This window comes from Strongylocentrotus purpuratus, unplaced genomic scaffold (genome assembly GCF_000002235.5).
Source record: "Strongylocentrotus purpuratus isolate Spur 01 unplaced genomic scaffold, Spur_5.0 spur5_scaffold_2, whole genome shotgun sequence".
Lineage (NCBI taxonomy): Eukaryota > Metazoa > Echinodermata > Echinoidea > Camarodonta > Strongylocentrotidae > Strongylocentrotus > Strongylocentrotus purpuratus.
The window spans coordinates 4,324,411-4,345,289 of NW_022145605.1; the positions used below are offsets into that span (position 1 = coordinate 4,324,411).

General features: G+C 37.7%; 1 protein-coding gene and 1 long non-coding RNA gene across 2 annotated transcripts; one reads left to right on the forward strand and one right to left on the reverse strand.

The window, feature by feature from the left end:
- Positions 1-8,281: 8,281 nt before the first annotated feature.
- Positions 8,282-11,484, forward strand: LOC115926605. Its single transcript, XR_004065154.1, has 4 exons — positions 8,282-8,362; positions 8,818-8,967; positions 10,889-10,990; positions 11,263-11,484. It is a non-coding gene; the product is annotated as an uncharacterized LOC115926605 (long non-coding RNA).
- A 794-nt stretch (positions 11,485-12,278) lies between these two features.
- LOC100893775 (nudix hydrolase 8-like) lies at positions 12,279-19,435 on the reverse strand. The gene is made up of 7 exons (XM_011664177.2): positions 19,332-19,435; positions 17,903-18,077; positions 17,559-17,650; positions 15,993-16,098; positions 15,227-15,331; positions 14,265-14,467; positions 12,279-13,473 (listed from the first exon to the last, which is right to left on the reverse strand). Exons 2-7 carry the CDS (start codon positions 18,027-18,029, stop codon positions 13,231-13,233), a joined length of 876 nt encoding a protein of 291 aa, XP_011662479.2. The 5' UTR covers positions 18,030-18,077; positions 19,332-19,435; the 3' UTR covers positions 12,279-13,230.
- Positions 19,436-20,879: the final 1,444 nt, after the last annotated feature.

A 20,879-nucleotide genomic window follows, 5' to 3' on the forward strand; every position in this document is an offset into this window, starting at 1 on the left:
GGACATTGCTTGAAATTGACCCCTTTTTCCGCGATTTTGGTAACGGTCATGCGGTCCGGAAGTCACATTGAGTGACCCCACCGGGGTCGACAGACTCGCACCAATTCAATTCAATTCATGTTCTATTGTTTTGATAAGAAAATGGCATAATTCTGGATACTAATATTGTCATAATTATTTACAGTAAAATTAAAGAAAACATGAAATAAGGTTTTAAAATGAAAATTGATAGCTGAATGTATACTAGCATATGTTACCCTCGAGAGCACTGCCCCCCCCCTTCCCTCCCCTCCCCAGGAAAAGAGCCTGTCCGTTTCAAACTAATTATGAAAGAAGTATGTCAGGGTTAGGGTTTGCATATTTGGAAACTGTTTGAAAATGACATTATGAATACCTCACCTTTGCTGACTCGTGCATCATACAACTGTAATATATATATACAAGATATTTATTTCTCTCGACCCCCCCCCCCACACTTTTTTTTCGAGGGGGGGGGGGGGGGGGCTGGGAGGCAACATTTGTATATATGTGTACATATTCCATGTTATCCTCCCCTCTCTCTTTATCTCTCTAATCTCTAGCTCTATGATTAATCCAAGGGGGTGGGGCTGTTCAGGGTGAAGGCAAAATAATCAAATCCTATATACGTGTAGGCATGGGGATACATCCTAGCTGACACCTACTGGGAATGTTCTAAGGGAGGCAATCATGGTGGTGGGAGGTGGTCTTCTCAATACCATTCTTTATCTAACTCCACTTTCATCTTCATTGATAATTATCTTACTTTGAACATTCTCTCTTTCTCACTTGTTCCATATTACATCTGCAGCATTCTCATGTCTGAACGGTCAAAGTAATTGCTTTCTCTAATTTTCTTTTTGATCCCTGCTTCTTAAGATCTTCCATCCCACTATCCCTTCTAGTTACTATATATACTCTCACAGCTCTTGGGCACTTGTCCCTGCAGCTTCATGTATTCTTCCTTCACTGCCCATATCTCTCCTCTATGCATCCACCACAATCACTGTTCCACAAAGTTACAATTATTTCAACAGTTTGATTATTTTTCGTTCATATGATACGTGAGCCCCATATAGCTCTTTCTTTTACTCTGGATCTCTCTAGCTAGCTCTGTTCTCAAATATTGCAGGATACTTCAGTGATACGAGCAAGCTGCATGCATGTGTTAATTGACTTTTCAAAATCACACAAGTAAGTAAGTGTGAAGAAAAAAAGAGCTAGCAGCTAGCTGCCGCACATAAACAAATATAAAATTAAAGGGATGCTTCTCAGATAGAGCCAAAATCCGGCAGCTAAATTGAAACAAACATTCCATATATTTTTTTCTGTCAACCCCCCCCCCCCCCCCCCACCCCAAAAAAAGCAACAAAACAACAACAACAATACCATAATGTCACAGTCTGGACATTTGCTAAAGATGAAAAACAACACATTGTATAGTGACTTGGTATAAACAACATTCATTTCGTCCTTGTTTTCACGAAGTGACGGTAGTGAGGAAAATCGTAACGCAAAGTGAATGCAATTTTTTTTCACTACCGTCACTTCGTGAAAACAGCGACGATTTATTGATATATCACATGCATACATGCTAGAAATGGCACAGATATATAATGAAGGAATATCCCCCAATCAGATAAAATATCATATACATGAATGAACAAACACATACTACAGTTACCAGCAAAATTATTCAAACCGTAACAAATTTTTTTTTTAAAGTATGTGGAAAACTTATTTGTCTCAATTTATGTTTCTTGAAAAAGCTTACATCTTTAAAGTATTCATCAATGGCCCATTTAACAAGTCAACCTTTAGTTCTTGAGTTAAGAAAACACACACAAAACTCAAATTCAAAAGGAGTATGAATAATGAAGGTGTTGACTGCATATTAGATGTACCGGTAAGTAAAAGTATGTCTTATAGAACCAAGGAGTGTGTTGGTCTTATAACATAATTATCTGCATAAATGGAGTTTGTTTTAACTACTGAATTCAATAAATTTAAAGGGATCCGGTAACTTTGTCTCAGATTCTGAAATAAAATTCTGGATTTAGCTCATGATGCAATGAAAATTATAAACCTTTAGGTCAGTCAGGAGCCCCATGACTTTTACAAGCCGATCGCCAGTCTGATTATCAAGATATTTATGATTGGAATTACAAATTTTGAAAACCGTTCGCCTGACGGTTTTCATAACACTACAGTCTATTGGGGAAAACGAGTATGGTAAAACCGGTCACTCAAAGATTTTTTACTTTTTTGAGGCACTTCTTGATCATTTTGAAGCACAATTTTTTTAGGGCTTCAATATTACACCATATCACAGACACTGATAACACGTAGGGCCGTGTATCTCAGATTTAACATTGTTAAACGATCCCTTTAATTATGATATACCGGTACACAAAATGGGACTGAAATAAGAAACTCTTCCTAACAGGTATAGCTAACAATATAAATGAACAATATAACAACAAAAAGAATACCAGTACTGTATAGCACAATGGACTATTTATATACATGTATTTTTGTTTATTTCTGTCTTTCATCTAATATAACTCATGTCTTGTCTTCTCTATCCCTCCTTCAACCCCCCCCCCCAAAAAAAAAACCTCTCTCCCTCTCTCTCTCTCCCTCTCTCTCTCTCTCCCTCTCTCTCTCTCCCCTCTCTCTCCCCTCTCTCTCTCTCTCTCTCTCTCTCTCTCTCTATTTCTCTTGGCAAGAGAATCAAAATTAATATATGAAATATATTAAGTATATTCAAAATTTCAAATAATTTACATCAATTATTGTATTCTTTACAGTGATGAATATGTCTTAGAAATCCAGTGTTCACACATTGTACACCATTATAGAATATATAAAAACCTGAAGGAATGATAATTGTATGGTTAATAATTCAATATGCTTGTTGATATTGATAAACAGGGATGCATTTGAAATATTTCCCAACTCTACTTACATTTAGCACTGTAAAGCACACACTACACAAATATTAAGGAAGCATTCTTCTGTAAATACTAACATTGTAATATTATCTTTTATATTTTTACATTACACCAACAAAAAATACTGACAGTTAAACCATGCTTGTATTTTTAAAAAATATTTTTCAGAATCCACATCTTTTCATAAAATCTAGTTAACTAAATATCTTTGGTATCCTACCTGATATTAATTAGATATACTGGATAAATCTGTACAGCACCCTGCAAAACCTGTGTATAATCTTAACTAAGCACTTGCTGACTATCAAAAATTCATCAAAATACAGAAAACTTCCTGATGAAAGATGTGAGCCTGAACTTGTATACAGTACATGTATTTATCATTTCTATGCTATATACTTCTTAATACTATGACCTTTGACCTTTTAACTTCTATTAGCTTTCAAAGTGCATGAGGATCAGATTTTGCAAGAGGAAGAAAATGTATGGCTAGCCAAAGGAGAGCACATCAATTAATCAAATATCATGCATATTTCATAGGTTCACATGAAGGCTGGAAAAAAAAGAAAAGTTGAGCTTGTGGTTTTAAACCTTGAATTTAAGGACAGAACTACAGCAGCAGTATTGGAGACCTTCATGAAGCAAATGTCAGTATGAAGTTAGATATTGTGATTGACTCATGTCTTGTATTATAATTCATAACACCTGAATATGAATGTGAACATCTACATGTATTTCAGCTTCGCACCAGTGAAATCAAATTTGGTTAATTTAATAAATAATATTTATATTTTACTTGGCAATGATTGGTGTCATCTTATTTAAACAATAATAATTTATATCTATTGTAGGTTTTGTGTCCAAGAAATATTTGTTTAACTTCTTCTGTACCATTTCTAATAATACAATCAAGATGGAATTATATTAACCATTTCCCTTTTGGTGTGTGTGCTAAAAACAGATTGACGATGGCATCTAAGCACGGAGAGCTCCTGGAACAGTATTGCCGGCTCTGCGAAACAAAGACTGCAATAGCTGATAACAGGAATTCATACAAGGAAGCGTTTGAAAGGACTATCCACGAGGCACTTCATATCGATACTTCATTTGCCTTACATGTGAAAGGAAGCTGGCATGTTTCAAACTTTTGAAACAGAAGAAGAAGGTGTTTACGGTCAACATTCCTTTGAGAGATTTCAAGCAGCACGATGACATATGTGAGATGTATAAAGAGGAGGATGGGATTGCTCCTACCCCAAATGTTGAGAAAGCAGGGATAGAAGCAGCAGACGAGTATGGGCTGTCATTGAGCAAGCAACATGATTGGATCTTGATCTTCTCAGTCATTGTGAAGGAGCACAATGTCTACGTTCCCAAAAGCATCATCATATTCTAGGACTGGACATGGGAAGTTGTGTTTGTGGGCAAGAAAGTTGCACCTTCAACATATATTCTGCGTAGTATCCCCATTGTTCTGGATGAAGAATCTGTCAAAGGACTTGTGAAATCTGTAGCTGGGTCCAAGGGTTGTGTTGGGAACAAGGACTTTGTTGACTTTCTGAAAAACAAAAACATCAGAGGGTACATAGTTGATACCCACTCAGAGGAAACAGTCCGCAGCATTAATTGTAAACTTGTGGCCGAGGACAACGATAAATGCAGCGTGTGTTCCATCCAGAGGAGCGACTTGATATCCATGAAGAATCGGAATAGGTCGTCTTCACCTATAAAAGCACATGTTTCTTCAAAGGCAAAATTGCAATCTCTGTCCAAAAAGCAATTAATCTCCAGAGCAAGGAACATACAGAAGGACACAATAAAGGTAAGTAGCCAGAGGAGACTTCAGGACAAAATAAGGACAATATTCAGAGAGGAGAGTGTGCCAGGTGGAGACACAAAAGAGATTGAAAAGATTGTGAAAGATGCAGCGGGGTTGATTGAAGAGAATCTTGTTGATAAATCAGCACAGAAGCTGTTGTGGGAGGAGCAGACAAAGGCATTGAAGTCCTCCAACAGGAGACAGATGTGATGACATCCATTGGTTATTTGATGGGCAATTGCTGTGCACAGCAAGTCCCCCGCAGCATACAAACTTATCAAAGACAGTAAGTTTCTTATATTACCTGCAATAGGAACACTTACAAAATATACACATTACACACAAGCGAAAACAGGAGTCCTTCACGTTCGATACAACAAACTATCAAAGAGATGAATTTGAAGCAAGAGTTCCAAAGCAATTTATCACTCATCTGTGATGAAAGGAAGACTAAGTCAGGCATAGTGTACTCTTCTTCTTCGACTGGGGAACTCGTTGGTTTTGTAGATGTAGGCAGCATAAATAACGAGTTGCGAGCATTTGAGAAGCACCAAAAGGGGACACCGATGAACTTGCAAGCCATGCATTCATGATCATGTTTCGTGGCTTGTTTTCTCCCACGTGCAAGCTGTAGCCCTTATACCCACTACATCCCTACACAGCGGGGAAATCTATGACTGTGTTATGAAAACGGTGTTGGCCATCGAGACAGCGGGGCTAAAGGTATGAGTTGTGGTGGCAGATGGGGCATCGTGTAACAGGACATTTTTTAAGGATATGCACTGATGATGTTCATGGCTATTACACCATAAACCCAGCTGATGAGGACAGAAAGATCTACTTCTTCTGCGATGTTCCACATCTGTTGAAAACAGCACTTTATGCACTGATGATGTTCATGGTTATTACACCATAAGCCCTGCTGATGAGGACAGAAAGATCTACTTCTTCTGCGATGTTCCACATCTGTTTGAAACAGCACGCAACAACCTGAATCCTGGAGAATTCTGGCTTCAACCGCAAAAGTAGGAACTTGCAACACTTGCAGTGTCTTATTTAATCTTTTTCTTCAAATTAAGCAAAAATACCTGTGGAAATGTTAGTGTACATGAAAATAGAGAAATACAAGCTGGACCTGCATCCCATGTTTATGTCAATCAACTTCATTGTCACATGTTTTTTCACTGTAATTGTTTATGTTTGTACATGCTTGTTTAATTATTCTCCAGGTGTTGAGCAAATAGGTTGCAAACACACTGAAACTCAAGAGTGACAACACTGGGGATACCTCTACCGATGGAACTAGGCAGTTTGTTGAAATGTTCAACAAGTTCTTCCATTGTCTGAACGTGTCCACTGCATCAGAAGGCAAACGGAAGAGAAATCCCAACCTCTTGCCCTATCGTGATGTTGATGATAGCAGATTTGAGGTATGATGTATATAAAGTTGTGTGAGGCCCCTTCAAAATAGGGCACCCTTACAAATTTTGGTATCTACTGTATCTACTACACATTTTCAGTGCATTATTTTAACCCCTCAAGTGTGAATACATCACACCCCCAGTTATAATGTATCAACCCAAAATTCCCCGAGCTCAGTGGTCAGCCTAGGTTGTCATCATTGTTGCTGATGCCCATACACATTGACTGACCATTGTTCTCTCTTTTCATTTCAATTTTCAGTTTTAACGCCCTCCCATAGAGGGAGCGGTAATATTTTGGCGACCTTGCCAGGACAGCTGATTGAATGGTTTCTTGCAATCCAGCTGTCTACTCATACTTCAAGCTAGAGTCCTGGCATGATTATCGTATACCAAGATGCGATTGACACTGAAATGTGATTCGTCGGAATGACTGATATAGGCTGTTCGTTGGAAAGATAGCGTGCAGATATAGGCCAAGAAGCATCCAGGAAGGAAGATGATCTGACCTAACTTCGACAAAGAGTGCTGAGGTAACAGAAAATTCGCTAAACTGTTCCACCAAATGAGCAATATGGATGTCATCGAAAAATTACAGTTCGAGATCGAGGGGAAGCTGTTCGGTCTGACAGTAGGAGGATTTTTCAAAGTGTGTTCCTTCTTAGCCATCCCCTCAAGCGAAACAGATGAAAGGCAAAGAAGTTCCTGGTGCAGCACGTTCAGAAGAAGGTGAAAGAAATAGGAGAAGTTGAAGAGACAGGAGCTGCAACGCTGACCTCCCTGCAGCAACATGTTGCAGAAGTCAGTAGGGAAGAAGCACACCAGGAAGAAGCCGTCCAAGGCATCTATCTCCAACCGTCAGACAAAACTGAAAGAGGTGGAGGAAACCATCCAGGCTAAGTTACGCCTGCTGGGAGATGAATTGAACCCCAATCGAGGGAGCGGTAACAGAAGTATAATTCTAGGCACTGGCAGTTTTATTCATTTTACTCAATATGTTTTTTATAAAATTACACATTGTTTATACATAAAACATCCAAAAATGTTTGTGGCCATATAAAGTTATTCCAGTGCAAAAAGAAATAAGGCGGCTATGGGCGTTCTGCCCTCAAAAGAAAACCCTGAATTTACAAAGAGTTCAATGCAAAGCGATTTTAGAGTTTTCACACAGGCTTCAAAAGTTCTCCCTCCAAAAATAATTCACTTTATTTTCCCTTATTCTCACCCTATCATGTGGTATTAATAAGTTCACTATGGCCTTACTCAAACTTTCTGTTATTCTGTTAAATGTTTTGAAATCAATTTTTCAAATTTAAATTTTAGTGGTTGAGAGACGTTTTCTTGAAGTACCTATCCGACTGGGAGAAGGCAATTGCTGAATCACCCAACCTGTCTGCACTTGAACGAGAACAAAGATGTATCAGCAAAGAGACACGAGATGGATTGAGAATAATTGGCAAGAGTTTCTGTCTCCCTTCCAGGACTCAAAAGTAATGCCAGGTCACTAATTGTAGATACCAGCAATATGCAACCCAACATCTTAGACTAGGAAGTGGAAATGGTATCGTTGCATAAGCATTCCCACAGTGCGAATCAGTGTAGAATTTGACTCGAAACCCAAGACGGAAGAACACGTTGCCTAGTTGAAAATAAATAATTGAATTGGCAACTCTGGGTCACAGGAAGGTAAAAAAGACTCCATTGTGATAACAAACATTGGATCACCAAATGTATACCACAGGTGTTTCTTTAGAAGGCCTAGGTCAAGTTCAAATATGGGCTAAATCACTTCAAGGTCAATGATCTTTCCATGAAGCTGTAAGTTCTCTTTTTCCACTCCCTGCAGAGCAGTCATGCTTGGCAGCCATGCAAGATGCAAAGAGTGCTAAATAAAATAGTTAATATTTTCATCTGCAGATACAAGGTGTGTATCTGAGGGAGAAGGAGCTACTGCTGAAGAGGACCCACCACTCAAAAAACAGACTGTACTCAACTAGTGCACTCTATCGTACGAATACCGCCTACCGCTCAATTTACGTTCTGATGCATGCAGCTAGTGAGATAGCTTTAGTAAACAAAGTCTGACTGGCTCACGCTCTCGGCCTCGATCGCCAATGAGGTGCTACCATCTCAGATCTATAGTTATAAGTGTAAGTATAAATCCAATTCTGACTTGCTATAATTCACAATTGGTATAGGTATTGTATATAGCAAGACAAAGGCTTACAATTAAAATTTCCCGGCCCCAAACTCTTTGCCTTGCCGGCCTTGAGTTCGGAACCACCATCTGACCATGGAAGAGGTAAGGTCTCAGAAAGGTGGGCATTGGGCCTATAAAGAGGTGAAATTCCTCATTAGTCTGTGGAAGAAGCAGGAGCATCTGATTGAAATGCTTGTTGTGTGTAGACGTGCTAAGACGGTTTATGAGGTGATGACCAGGAAGATGGCGGAGGCAGGATTTAAACGATTTTATATAAACATTTTCATCAACGTTATCATGTTATCATAATTATAAACATGTCTCCATGTAAATAATTAACAAAATTAATAATGAATCTTTCTTCCCCCTTCCATCTCTTTTTAATACAATCAAATAATACAATAGATCAAGCACGCATCTAGAATCAAGAAATTCTTGATTTTCTGAAGGAGCGAACAGCGCTTGTAACAGCATGTCACGTACAGTCTTTGAATCAAGAGTACAGCGGATCTACGGAAGTGTTGAGGAGGTCATTGACAAGGCTCAAAGAAAAGGGTAAAAGACTTCTCAAGAATAAAAGTAGATCAAGTGCCTACGAGGATTTCTTGAAAGAAGAGTTTATGTTCCCTGGCATAAATCCTTCAAGACGAGTGCCTCATAGGACTACTAGAGGAATATGCCTGAAGCATAAGGTTTGCAGTTTTGAGAAAACTGCCCAGGAATTGAGCGAAAAAGGTGAAACAAAATAAAGATGCATTAAAATCATCTAAACAAGATCTAGAGTATGAGAAACAAACATCCCTGAAGAGAAAAGTTGAACTTGAGCGAAGTAAGGATAGGGAGGACTATCAAAGAAAACGAAGCAGGGGGGGGGGGGGGTGTTTCACAAAGATCCTAAGTCAAACTTAACTCTAAGTTGGACTTAAAAATTATGGAGAGCCATTTGTAGCCTTTAAATAAAATATATTCAAATAAAAAATTCAGGTGTTTTAGACTTTTCATAAATTAAACATCAAGAGCATGAAATCTCCTTAATAATACAAAATATAAATGATTTGAATCAACATTTAATGCTTTTTAAAATAACTTTTACAAAATATTTTCAAAGATGCTAATGGCTTTCCATAATTGTTAAGTCCAACTTAGAGATAAGTTCAACTTAGGATCTTTGTGAAACACCCACCTGGACTCTGGAGGAGAGGATCAATCATCATGAATGTGAAGAGAGCTTGGGAGTTATGGAGGAGAAGGTGAACAAAATGCAGGAGGAACTTGTGCAGCTCAAACATTGCAACAAAATTCTGCATGAAAAACTGAAAGAAAAAGATGAAATTCAAACTTACGATAAAGAGAAAAACTGCTTTAATACAGCCCTAAGCCATTGCCTTTACCATCTCCTAGACAATCATGTTGCTGTGTCGAAGGTGTCCCCATGCATCAGTACTGTGACTGAACAACTAACAGGGAAAAAATGCACAAGACTGCCGCCAAAATCTACGATCGAGAACATGAATGTACAAAGGCTTTACCTTGCACAGAAGCAAATTGACATGGAATTGGGAAGTAAAGCAAATACAACTCTGTACTCAGATGAGACTTCGAAGTTTGGCGAGAAAGTGATGGGTTATCACATTACAGATGATGAGAGAAAGTATTATGTTTTAGGGTTGAGAGATATTGCCACGAAGTCAGCAGTGAATATGTAGTTACCAAACTCGTTTTTAGCTTTTCAAAACTTGGTTTTTCATTTAAGCACACCGTACAGTATATTGGGTGTGTCTAATTTAAACATACGTGTCAGACCCGAAGCCTAATGACTCTAATGGTCACGTGGGTCTGGTGTACTTACATTAAGGACAAAGTAGTCCCTTGATTATTTATCTATAAATTGTTTGTAGATTAAGTTAAATGTACCATAATGAAATTATGATATTTTCTCACGTATGTTTTATTGTTCTTTTCCTAAAACTGATTATTATACTTAGTTCAGAAGGATGTGCATTCATGATCGAAAAGTAGTCCTTCCGGACGTGCGCTATGTCAGGCAAGGCCCTGATGGGCATTTAATATAACAGACATTCCTTCACTTGCTTTAAGCGAAGCTGGTTGTTTCACTTTACACCATCCGACACGCTTAAGTATAAAGCCGTCAATGTAGCCTGTTTGTGTTGCACCATTTATACAGGTATGAGATAATTGAATATATTTGATGCTATTGAGTTTTACTTTGCTACCAGTGTTTATGATGTCGTAATAAACGAGTCGATTCAATTATTGTATATTATGTAATGAGATGTTTTATTCACTGTACGAAGGAAACGTACCGAGGCATGTTAAATTTATTCTTCTGTTGAGTTTTTTACGGTATTGATGAGTAGTCTGTAAGTATCAGACTCGGTTTATATATCATGTGGATTTTACAACAAATACTGTCCATAGTATATAATTGATTTTTCATGTTTTTTTCCTACTTTAGCCGCTGAGGTGTAAGGTGTCTTTATACACACCACGCTACAAAGCTAGGCTACAACAGACGATGACGTAGTATTTTCCTTACCCGTGTGACACTTAGTCTAGGGTGAGTTGCGTAGGAATATTTGTGTTATGTATTCAATAATATTGATCGGAGTCATGACTGTTTAATATCTATACATGTATTTACAGATAATATTGAATACTATGTATTTATTTCTTGGTTTGTTATTTGCATTTCAATGTGTATGAACTGAACTTATGAAAACTGCATTTGTCTACAGAAATCTAATCACAATCAATATTGATGACTTGCATGATTTTATAATGTGATTATTGTACTTATGATGCTTTTGTTTCATCTTCTGTACAATGCAGGGGTTTCCGTTTTTTATTTATTAAAAAACGAATAAACATCTTTGAACTTCACCACGGCGTCCCATACTCTTCATATTGTTTGGCTATGATTTAAACGGTGGAACATATACATTGGCAACCTTCAAGGAAGTACTGTCGGATATAGATGAAATAGCAAACGAGGTCAGCCCGACAGGAAGACATATATTGGGGAACATTTGCAATACAATGTCAGACAGGGCTGCTACTGAAATGAAGTGGCATGAGTTACTCCAACTTCATAGAAAGGAAGTGCTTCCGTACGTGAATCGAGGAGCGTGAACGAATGCTCCTGAATCCTTCCTAGAAAACTCGTCAATTTCACATCTTTGCATGCTACTTCTCTTCTCAAATAACAAGGATTCTCAAGCATAAATTCTGGTGAGTTTACTCACTTTGTGATTATAAAATGTCATTTCAAAACATTTGAATAACTTAAATTTAACTAGCTACGTTTTCCGTAAACTTTCATCATGTGGTGTACATCCACTCACTTTAAGTAAAATCACCTGTTCCGTGATTTCTCCGCTTACAATCAACACCAGGAGCGTTTTCAGCAACATTCCTTTCAGGAGGACATTTTATTTACACTGTATGAAAGAGCGAGCCATAGCCAGATGCACAAGGTGGTGTTGCACCAGATGGAACCTATTACAAGCTAAGGAAGTGGTCGGTCAATCAAACACCTCAAGAGCTTTCATCACTTAACAGTGATGTCGTCATTGTTTTTTTACAACGATCAGGTTGTGGTTGCAGGTAGGACGTACCATGCAAAAGTCTATAGCAAATAAAGAGTTTTAAGCATTACACTATTACACTATGACAAGATGTAAATATGTTATACCTGGTATTCTTCAAGACAAGACTAATGCAGTATTCAACATGGCGTTAAATTAGAAAGATCAGATCATAGGCACTACACATCTTCTGTAGTTTTGGTTCATTTTGTTTTGTTTTTGTGTGATAATTTGAGCATTTAATTAAAATGGATAATGGTGCTGTATAAATCTCATGTATTAATATTATTATTATTATTATAATGTTGGTGCATTTTTGTGATTTTTATTGGTTTTGAGCATTAATGTGTGATGTGTGGAGAGAAGGTGAATAATATAACCTTGTAAAACCTCCTGCCCGCAGTAGTGATTAACAGAAAGCCATATGGCAATGAAGTAGAATTACCAAGAAAGATTGTGTTGAGCATGTGCAGAAGCATTTAAGCCAGGCATTAAGGGACCTAAGAAGGAAAGACAAAACTTCATAATGGAAAGACCAAGGATGTCATGGGAGACCAACTGACAACAGATCAAATAGTATTGCTCTCTATAGGTACAATGCAGAAATTACAAGAATGAAAATACAGGTTAGTGCTATAGAGCATAGGAGTTCTAAAGACAAATATTTGTAGGATACTTGTATTTACAAGAATCCCTTGACATGCCATTGTTAAACATCAATCTTTCCACTTTAGCTTGCCATACATTTGCTACTCAACAAACTTAAGCATTTCTGATTCTGATAGTATTTTTTTTAAATGGCTGCGTGCGACTGGCCATGAACATTGAAAAGTAGAAGTGTACTACAGGTTAAGATAGAGAACATTGAACCATCATACTGAGGGGAGCCATTATATAAAGGCCGTCTGTGTTTTTAAGGCTGCTGTTTCACTTTACCTGAGCTGTCCTTATACACTGGATTAAAAATGGCTATTTATTGTTAGCCCAAAATGGCAAATTGCACTTCATTTACCCTACCCTCGACAGGTGAGCGATCAGAAAATTCTTATTGCTCAAATGTCATACAACCTGTCATATTTGTAAAATACATATAAAATGAGGATTTCTAACTGGTCATAAAAATGAAATGTACTGTAGGAATAAGTACATTTACCACTGGATGAATACTGAATAGTATTCCTTGATCAGATAACCTGAATCCTTTTGGCAATCATCAACTGTTCTTTAGCGCCATTTTCTCCAGATCATCACTCAAGTTTTCTCCATCTGCAACCCCTGATGATGAAGTTTCCAGTGACGTGGCTACAGATTTTGGAAGAATAGAGTATACCAGACTATTGTTGCTTTCCTCAGGCCGGAGATTCACCTTAGAGTCTTTAGATATTACAGCAAGACATTGCCTGGCAAAGTACCTGTTGGCTTCGTGGACATCTGGGTGCACCAAATACTCCTCGATCTGTGGTTGTGAAAAGGAAGCAAAGCCCTTTTAAGATTAAGCTTAATCACATTGTAGACACAAATGGTATAAAATGGTCTAAAGCCACTATCATAATTTGATTTTTGATAGCACAACCTATCAGTACAGTCTCATGAATAATGTTTCCCCAAAGCGATACACCATAATTGCTACAGGCTTTATGCAGAGCTGCCAACCTTGTGCGACCAAAAAAAGGAACCCTGATGGCAAAAAAAGGAATTTCAGGCAAAAAAAAGGAATTCATTAAAACAAAACTTATTAAAACCATGCGCGACACACTTCCAATGCAGAAATGTCTATTCCTTATGCTTTTTTTCTTCTCCTTACTAGCAGGTTTTTGGGGGGGTTATTTGTATTATCGGCATTTCATTCTTTTTGAGAATATTTTTCTCTTCAAGTGTGTTTTCAAGTATGTTTTAAACTTAGTTTTCTATTGAATTTGTGATCAAATCAACATTTTGGCGCAGTTGTTTGATGTGCGGTAAAGAAAAAGAAAAAGAAAAAAAAAAAAGTATTTTATGAAGAAAAAACGTAATACCGTAATATGGAGGAATGGCTGGCAGCTCTGTTTATGGTTTCATAGACAGGCACATATACTGCTACTTAAACATAGTGTTTCATCTTGAAATTTCCCGAACGAAAATTAATGCCGAATTCAAGATTTGAATCAAATTCTACAACCAACTTACAGGGTTTCATGTTTGAGTGATTCCATTGCGAAACCAAATTAACATTTAACTGAAAATGAATACGGTAAATAAACAACTTACAGGCATCCATCTGCACGCTGCTATTTCTCTGGGGTCCATGTTGATTTCTGAGGTCAGTGGTTGTAAGTGGCATACAAAGTAGATATCAGATCGACCAAAGCGAAACTTATGCAAGTGACGGAAACAGCCAATGGACTTGAATTTCGCAGAGATCCCCGTCTCTTCCAGAACCTCACGACAAACAGCATCTGGTAGATCTTCCTCTGGGAAAAGATAGAAGTGAGAGGTGTTACTGCAAGATTATGTACTTTTGAATATTTGTATTACCTCATTATTTCACTCAACGGGAAAATATTGTGACTTCTAGGGGTTAAATCAGTATGTTTGATAATTGTAATTTTAAAAAAACTTTCCAATATGGAATATAATACTTGGAGTATCCTCCTGAAGATTCTTGACATTACATCTAGAGCAATCACTAACCTCTTTTCAGATAAATCAGCATTTTTTTCACAATGGCTCCAATGCCCGATGTGCAACATATTGGCAGTTCAGAGCCAGCGAGTCATCCGTTATCAAGTGAACTACAACACTCAGTTTTAAAGACAAAGTTGAGTTCTGGTCATGCGATTGCATTGTGAAAGAAACATTGTGGAATCGATCAGAAAAGGTTGATCATCTAGCATAAAAGTATTGGGGTGTACTGCAAGGTTCTGGAATCATCAAAATGATAAGAAACTTGGCCCAGTCTTGGTAAAGTAACAAGCACTGTACACAGAAAGATGTATATATGGGACTACACGTACTTGTGGCATAAAAATCTGTCCCAATTTTTATGATGTTACATGCCATATTTAAAATATTAAGGCATTTGATGAAACATGCTTTTCAGGGAACATTTTTTATCTGATGTTCTTCCACACTTGCGTAATACAATGATACCGCTCATAAATTAGTTTTCACCTCTTCCCAGAACTCAACCTTCTCTTTAATAAGTACAATTATTTTCTTAGTGTACTTACTTGGGTCAACGGCTCCCCCTGGGAGTTTCCATCTCCCTTTTCCTGCATACAACTCCTGAATGACTAGCAGCTCATTCTTCTCATTCAATACGAAGCCACCAACACCTGCAAAGCAAATTAAAATGAAAGACTTAACTGCCAAAAGACCATTTCTTGAGCCATAATATATGAAACTCAACATATCTCCATCCAGGTTTTTTAAAGACAAAACATCATCATGACCATCATCATGACCATCAGTGGCGATAATAGAGTTTCTTTTTCACTACTAGGTTAGTTATCTTGATCGCAATATTGCAATAATAATCTATTCTAACAAAACATTCTTAATTTGTCATGGTACTCTCCAAGCAAGATGGGAATATACATAATAAACAATCACCACTCCTGCTATTCCCTTAAAATGATTTCCCTTGACAGCAACATTTGTTGCTTCTAATGCCAGCAAATATTAAAAACAAAATTGGGGCATTTAACTATTTTATTTTCAACCGTTGCGATTTCCATATTTGATGTTAATCCATCTAAAGTTTATATTGGCAGCCTCTATAAAAAAGCAATATTCTTCAGTTGCTTCATAACCTTTCTTGGATGGCCTTTACAGGCAAGCTCAATACTACACATTAGGTTATCACCCACTTTAGTTCCTTTGAGTGGACTTTGTAGACAGGTATAACTCTACAGATATGTATACCACCCAATATACTTTCTCCTGTGTGCCCTCTAGGCTCTATAGAGAGGTTTGACTGTACGTCAGTGCATTTACCTATGTAATGAGTAGCAAAGCCTGGTATCATGTTGGGTTCATCTTCTGGAAGCCATCTTGTCATCATCACATAATTGGGTTGAGCATGATGGAACACAAAGCCAAGCTAGGGTACAGGGAACAAAGGGCCAAGCAAGCAAAGCAATGTTTGGTGCAGGTCAAAAGAATAATCAAATGATGGTGAAAGAGACTTAACAGAGTAGCTTTTCTCAATCATCTTTTCAAGGAATTAAGCAATAAGCTTTAACGTAATTTCTCTGTATTTAAAGCTACTTTTGATTGCCCTATCCAAGCGCAAACTTCGAGTGATGTGCATCGTGCAATTAACACCTTTCCGATAACATCCAAATTAAAGCAACTGAATAGCAGTACTAAGCAAATAAATGTAAAAACGTGATAGCAATGAGAAGTTGAAAACCGACACATATGTTCCTACATGAACAATGTACATGTATGCACATCTCTCCTTAAAAAAATCTCATATTATAAGTAGGTGCAATAAACCAGTTTACATACTTTTTCAGACAGTATGCATTCTTTCTACAACAAAAGTTGTTCTTGACAACCTCGTAGCTTGCCTGACATAGCAAGACTTATGTGCAGACTTGATTATGAATATGAATGAAATGTCTTCTGCAGTGAATTTGTATGGGATTAGCAACCTCCGGTAGTCAGTGTGGCAGTGCTTTTGGGCATACTAAAGCAGTGTTCAATCATGTAGTTTTAAGATGATATTATATTTTATATTGCTGCTTTTACTCTGTTAATTTTTCAGAAAAAACAATAAAAACAGAAAGAAGAAAAAAAAAAAAAAAGCAGTGTTCAATCAACTTACGACAAGAAAAATGCAAGGTAGCAACCATATACCAGTACTCAAAGTCAATGTAATAGTAAGCACTCAGAATTAATTCATACAAATTCTTTAATTTCAACTTGCAAATACAACAACAAAATGAAAGAATAGTGTTTAAAGGGAGCGGATCGCCAGTTTCCATGTGCAGAAGGCCATAATTCGCTGACACCAGACTTGGTGGAAACACCATTCATGGGGGTACAAATTTGCACACAGCAAACCCATAGTCCAGTCAAGAATTACCCCCTATTCTCTCGGAGAGCTCGAGAGTCTTCGGGCAAATCAAAGCATTACATAAGGTCCAATGGTCATAAAACTCAAGGCTAACCCTGGTGATTGACAACACCTGTTATTGGGTAAACACCCGAACGGTGTCGAATTCCCCATGAGAGCCGACTACTCAGTGACTTTAATAAGGTCAGAGTGCCACTGTAGTTTAATAACAAGCTCTTGAAAGGTAATAAATGTATCTGTCCATTGGCATGCTGCTACATGAAATAAACCAGTGAAGAGAAATTCAGGGCCAGTTTATTAAACCCTTCATATGTCAAATTCTATGAACATCCCATTCTAATTTTATCAAGTGCATTTCATAGGGATGCTGAAGGACATAGAGTTAAAATGGTTTCATGAAACAATGCCCTAGGTTGGTGAAGTACAGTTAACCCTGAGTATACTGACGCAACCGAAACAGAAACAGGTCATACATGTACCTTGGCAATAATTCCCACAAGGTCAGCTTGGTGCAACGGTACTTTGATCCAGATACCTCTTATGGAAGTCTTCTTCCAGTGATCGAGTGAATCTAATAAACAGGAAAATAAAAAGTTTGTCACATTGATATTCATCATTCTCTAGAGCCTAAGTCTGTACTAAAATACAATTTAATTCTTGTTCATTCATTACTTCTGAGGAAGACCAATAATTTAAATGTGCAATTTTCTGATTTTTTTTTCTTTCTCCAAAATTTTGAAACCAAAAGTGAGCATGGAGGTTTTTTGCAACTTTTCTGCATATTCTGTTGATAAAATACAGGAAACTCTGTGATTTACATTACCTCTCAACATCATTTTGAATTCATCTAAAGTACTCCAATTTTGTTTGTCTGTTGCCACGGTGATTCCACAAAACACATCAGTGCAGCCTGTAAAGATTTTGGGACCATTTTCCTCTAGCTCTTCCATCGCTAAAGAAGACCAGATCAATCTCAGAATTATCAGACAATGATGAACCTAAAGAGACATGCAAAAAGAAAAATGGAGATCCATGAGTACAAAAAATAAAGAAAACAATATTGATATTGAAATAATAGATCAAATAGCATGAGCAAGGTAAACAAATAGCGCTTTTTGCCTATTGGGAAAAAGCACTCAAGGAGGCATTAGTATAATTGTTGAAAAGTCTATGACCTCTATTGATTCTCAACATTTCAAAACACCACTATACAAAACTCACAAGAATTCACTCAAAATCTGTACTTTACTTAGTGACAATTGATGACACCTAACTAGCATTTAAATAAAATCAATTTAACTTGATGTAACTATGACAAATAGTCAAATACTTTGAAAATATTCAAAAGTAAGTATTACAATGATCTTTTTTTTATTTTCTCCCAATTAATTTGTAGAATTGTATGTCTAGACTATAATTAGACCCAGGGTCTATGCGGGAAAATTCCTAAGGACCTTATACTTTTTTTAATTTTAGCCCTAATGTCATGACTATAATCAGGGTACGAGGCTCATACCGTTTACGCATAGACTTCATGCAGTGTATATTTGTAGGATATTACTTATCAGGAGTGACAAAACAGGAGTAACCAAATCGATAGATGTGAACCCTAGTGGTCGTGTGTGTGTGTGTGTGTATTGGGTTTTTACAGACTTGTATCAATCAGATCTGAATATTTAAGTCTGGGGACCGACCTTTAAACGTCACCATCCGAAAGACGTGACTCAGTTTCGAACCTGCGTTCTCGGCTGAATCAGTTTGTAACTTCCACTTTTAGCTGGATTACAGGCGCGCGCCACAACGCCTACTCTATGGTCTTGGACTTAGTAGTCTACTATCAACATGATCAAACATTCTTTTCTTTTCGTTAAACTGGCTTAGAGTTAGACTAGGTCTAGGCCTAGTCCAACTCAAGTTGAGTGAAATCCCAGAGACCAACAGAATCATTGTACTGTAGAGAACAATTCCTTAGCCCTAGAAAATTAAAGTAAGACAACCCCTCACATTCACGACACTCATTCACAATCATGTAATTTCATTTTTTATTGCATTCCTTGCAAGTTGCATAGACTCTACAGACTACACTACAGCAGCGCAGGCTGAGCTGCGCCGCGCCATCTGGCTCAGCTCTGCACTGCAGAGTGAAACTGAAAACAAAATATGTAGAAAACTAGAACTAGGTCTAGAACTAGAAGGGGGTCTTTGGTATTATTATTCATCCCCGCTTGAGTACAAATAAACAGAAGACTTACTTAATTAAGTTATAGGATCCCCAGCCTAGGCATCGGTAGCAACTATCTTGAAGGAAGGGGTGGATGCTTTTCTCCAAGACCAAAGACAGATGACAGATGCATGAGATGTCAATATCTGAGCTGACACAGAAAACTAGTCTTGTTCAAGCATAAGTAGAGAAAATAATATATGAAAAAACACCAGATCAGAATACATTTTGAAGCTCATGAAGACTTAAATGTCATGTTTATATTTTATAGGTATTATGATAAATATTTGTTCATATTTGTCAAATTCTGCATATACAATCGTTGTCGAATGATCAGTAATATGAAAACGCCTTAAAATTAGACTATGACAAAATGGGCTCGCCTATTAAAACTAAAACAACAACAACATGGGATTATGTAATCGTTGACAGCATTGTACTTTGAATGGTCTAATCAGGGGTAACCCCCAACACCCTCCCCCCCTTGAGTCTTTTTTTTGTGTATGTTTTTTCAGAACCCTCCCCTTTTGATTTTTTTTTTTTAATATAAAAAAAAAAAAAATTATGCCAATGGCTGACCTTACCCCCCCCCCCCCCCCCCCCACGGAACAAAATGTCAAATTTTCAAATTTCGAGACAAAAAAAAAGTGTCCTCTTACCCCCCCCCCCCCCCCGAGCGACTTTTCGGCTGGCTGAGTCGTTGCGATTTTTATTTGGACCCCCCCCCTAAAAAAGGTGTCCGTTTACACCCCCCATTATTGCCCGCATTATTGCCCCCCCCCCCCCAAAAAAAAAAAAAAAAAAAAAAAAAAAAAAAAAACACTCTTGCCGAATTTGAGGATTTTCGGGCTTCCCTTTGCCAAGAATCGGCCTATTCGGGGTTCGATGTATAATGCCGAATGCAGCTCAACATCTCTGGAGGATAAAGTAGTAACCGTGACTTTTTATAAAATGTAATTAAATTTTATATTGGGACACTCACTTACTAGATCCTGGCACAACAAAGGGAGAAAAATGAGAGAGGTTTTGATATTTTTCGCATAAACCTCGCTTGAATTGTATTTGAAAAAAATAACCCTGTCATAATGGGCCATAATAATCTTTCAGGATCGTGATTTTTTTTTCTTCTTCATTCCTTTTCCCACTTTCTCTGTTGGATGTTTTAAGCGCCCCCTCTCTTTTTCGTGTGTACACCTCCTTAAAGTGCCGCCCGGCCGGTGCACTTCTCACCCCGCCCTCTTAATTCGTCACTGCAAGAACGTACGGTGCCCTGGGATAGCACTGAAACCCTGGGGGGGGGGGGGGGGGGGGGAGGAATGGGGGTATTCAGATTTAGTTTGGACGGGGTGTGCCACTCAAGCCTCGAAACCCCTACCCATTATTAGGGGACAATTAGGGCATTTTTCTCAATAAAAGACCGATTTTTCACAGTTTTCGTTTTTTGTTGTTGTTTGCATAGCATATTACACCTGAAAATTTTGAAAAAACAGACTCATTTTTAATGATATTTTTGTCAAAAGTGGGATCCATATGCCATGTTTAGGGATTTGTTGTGAAAAAGTTACCCATTAGAGCGGCA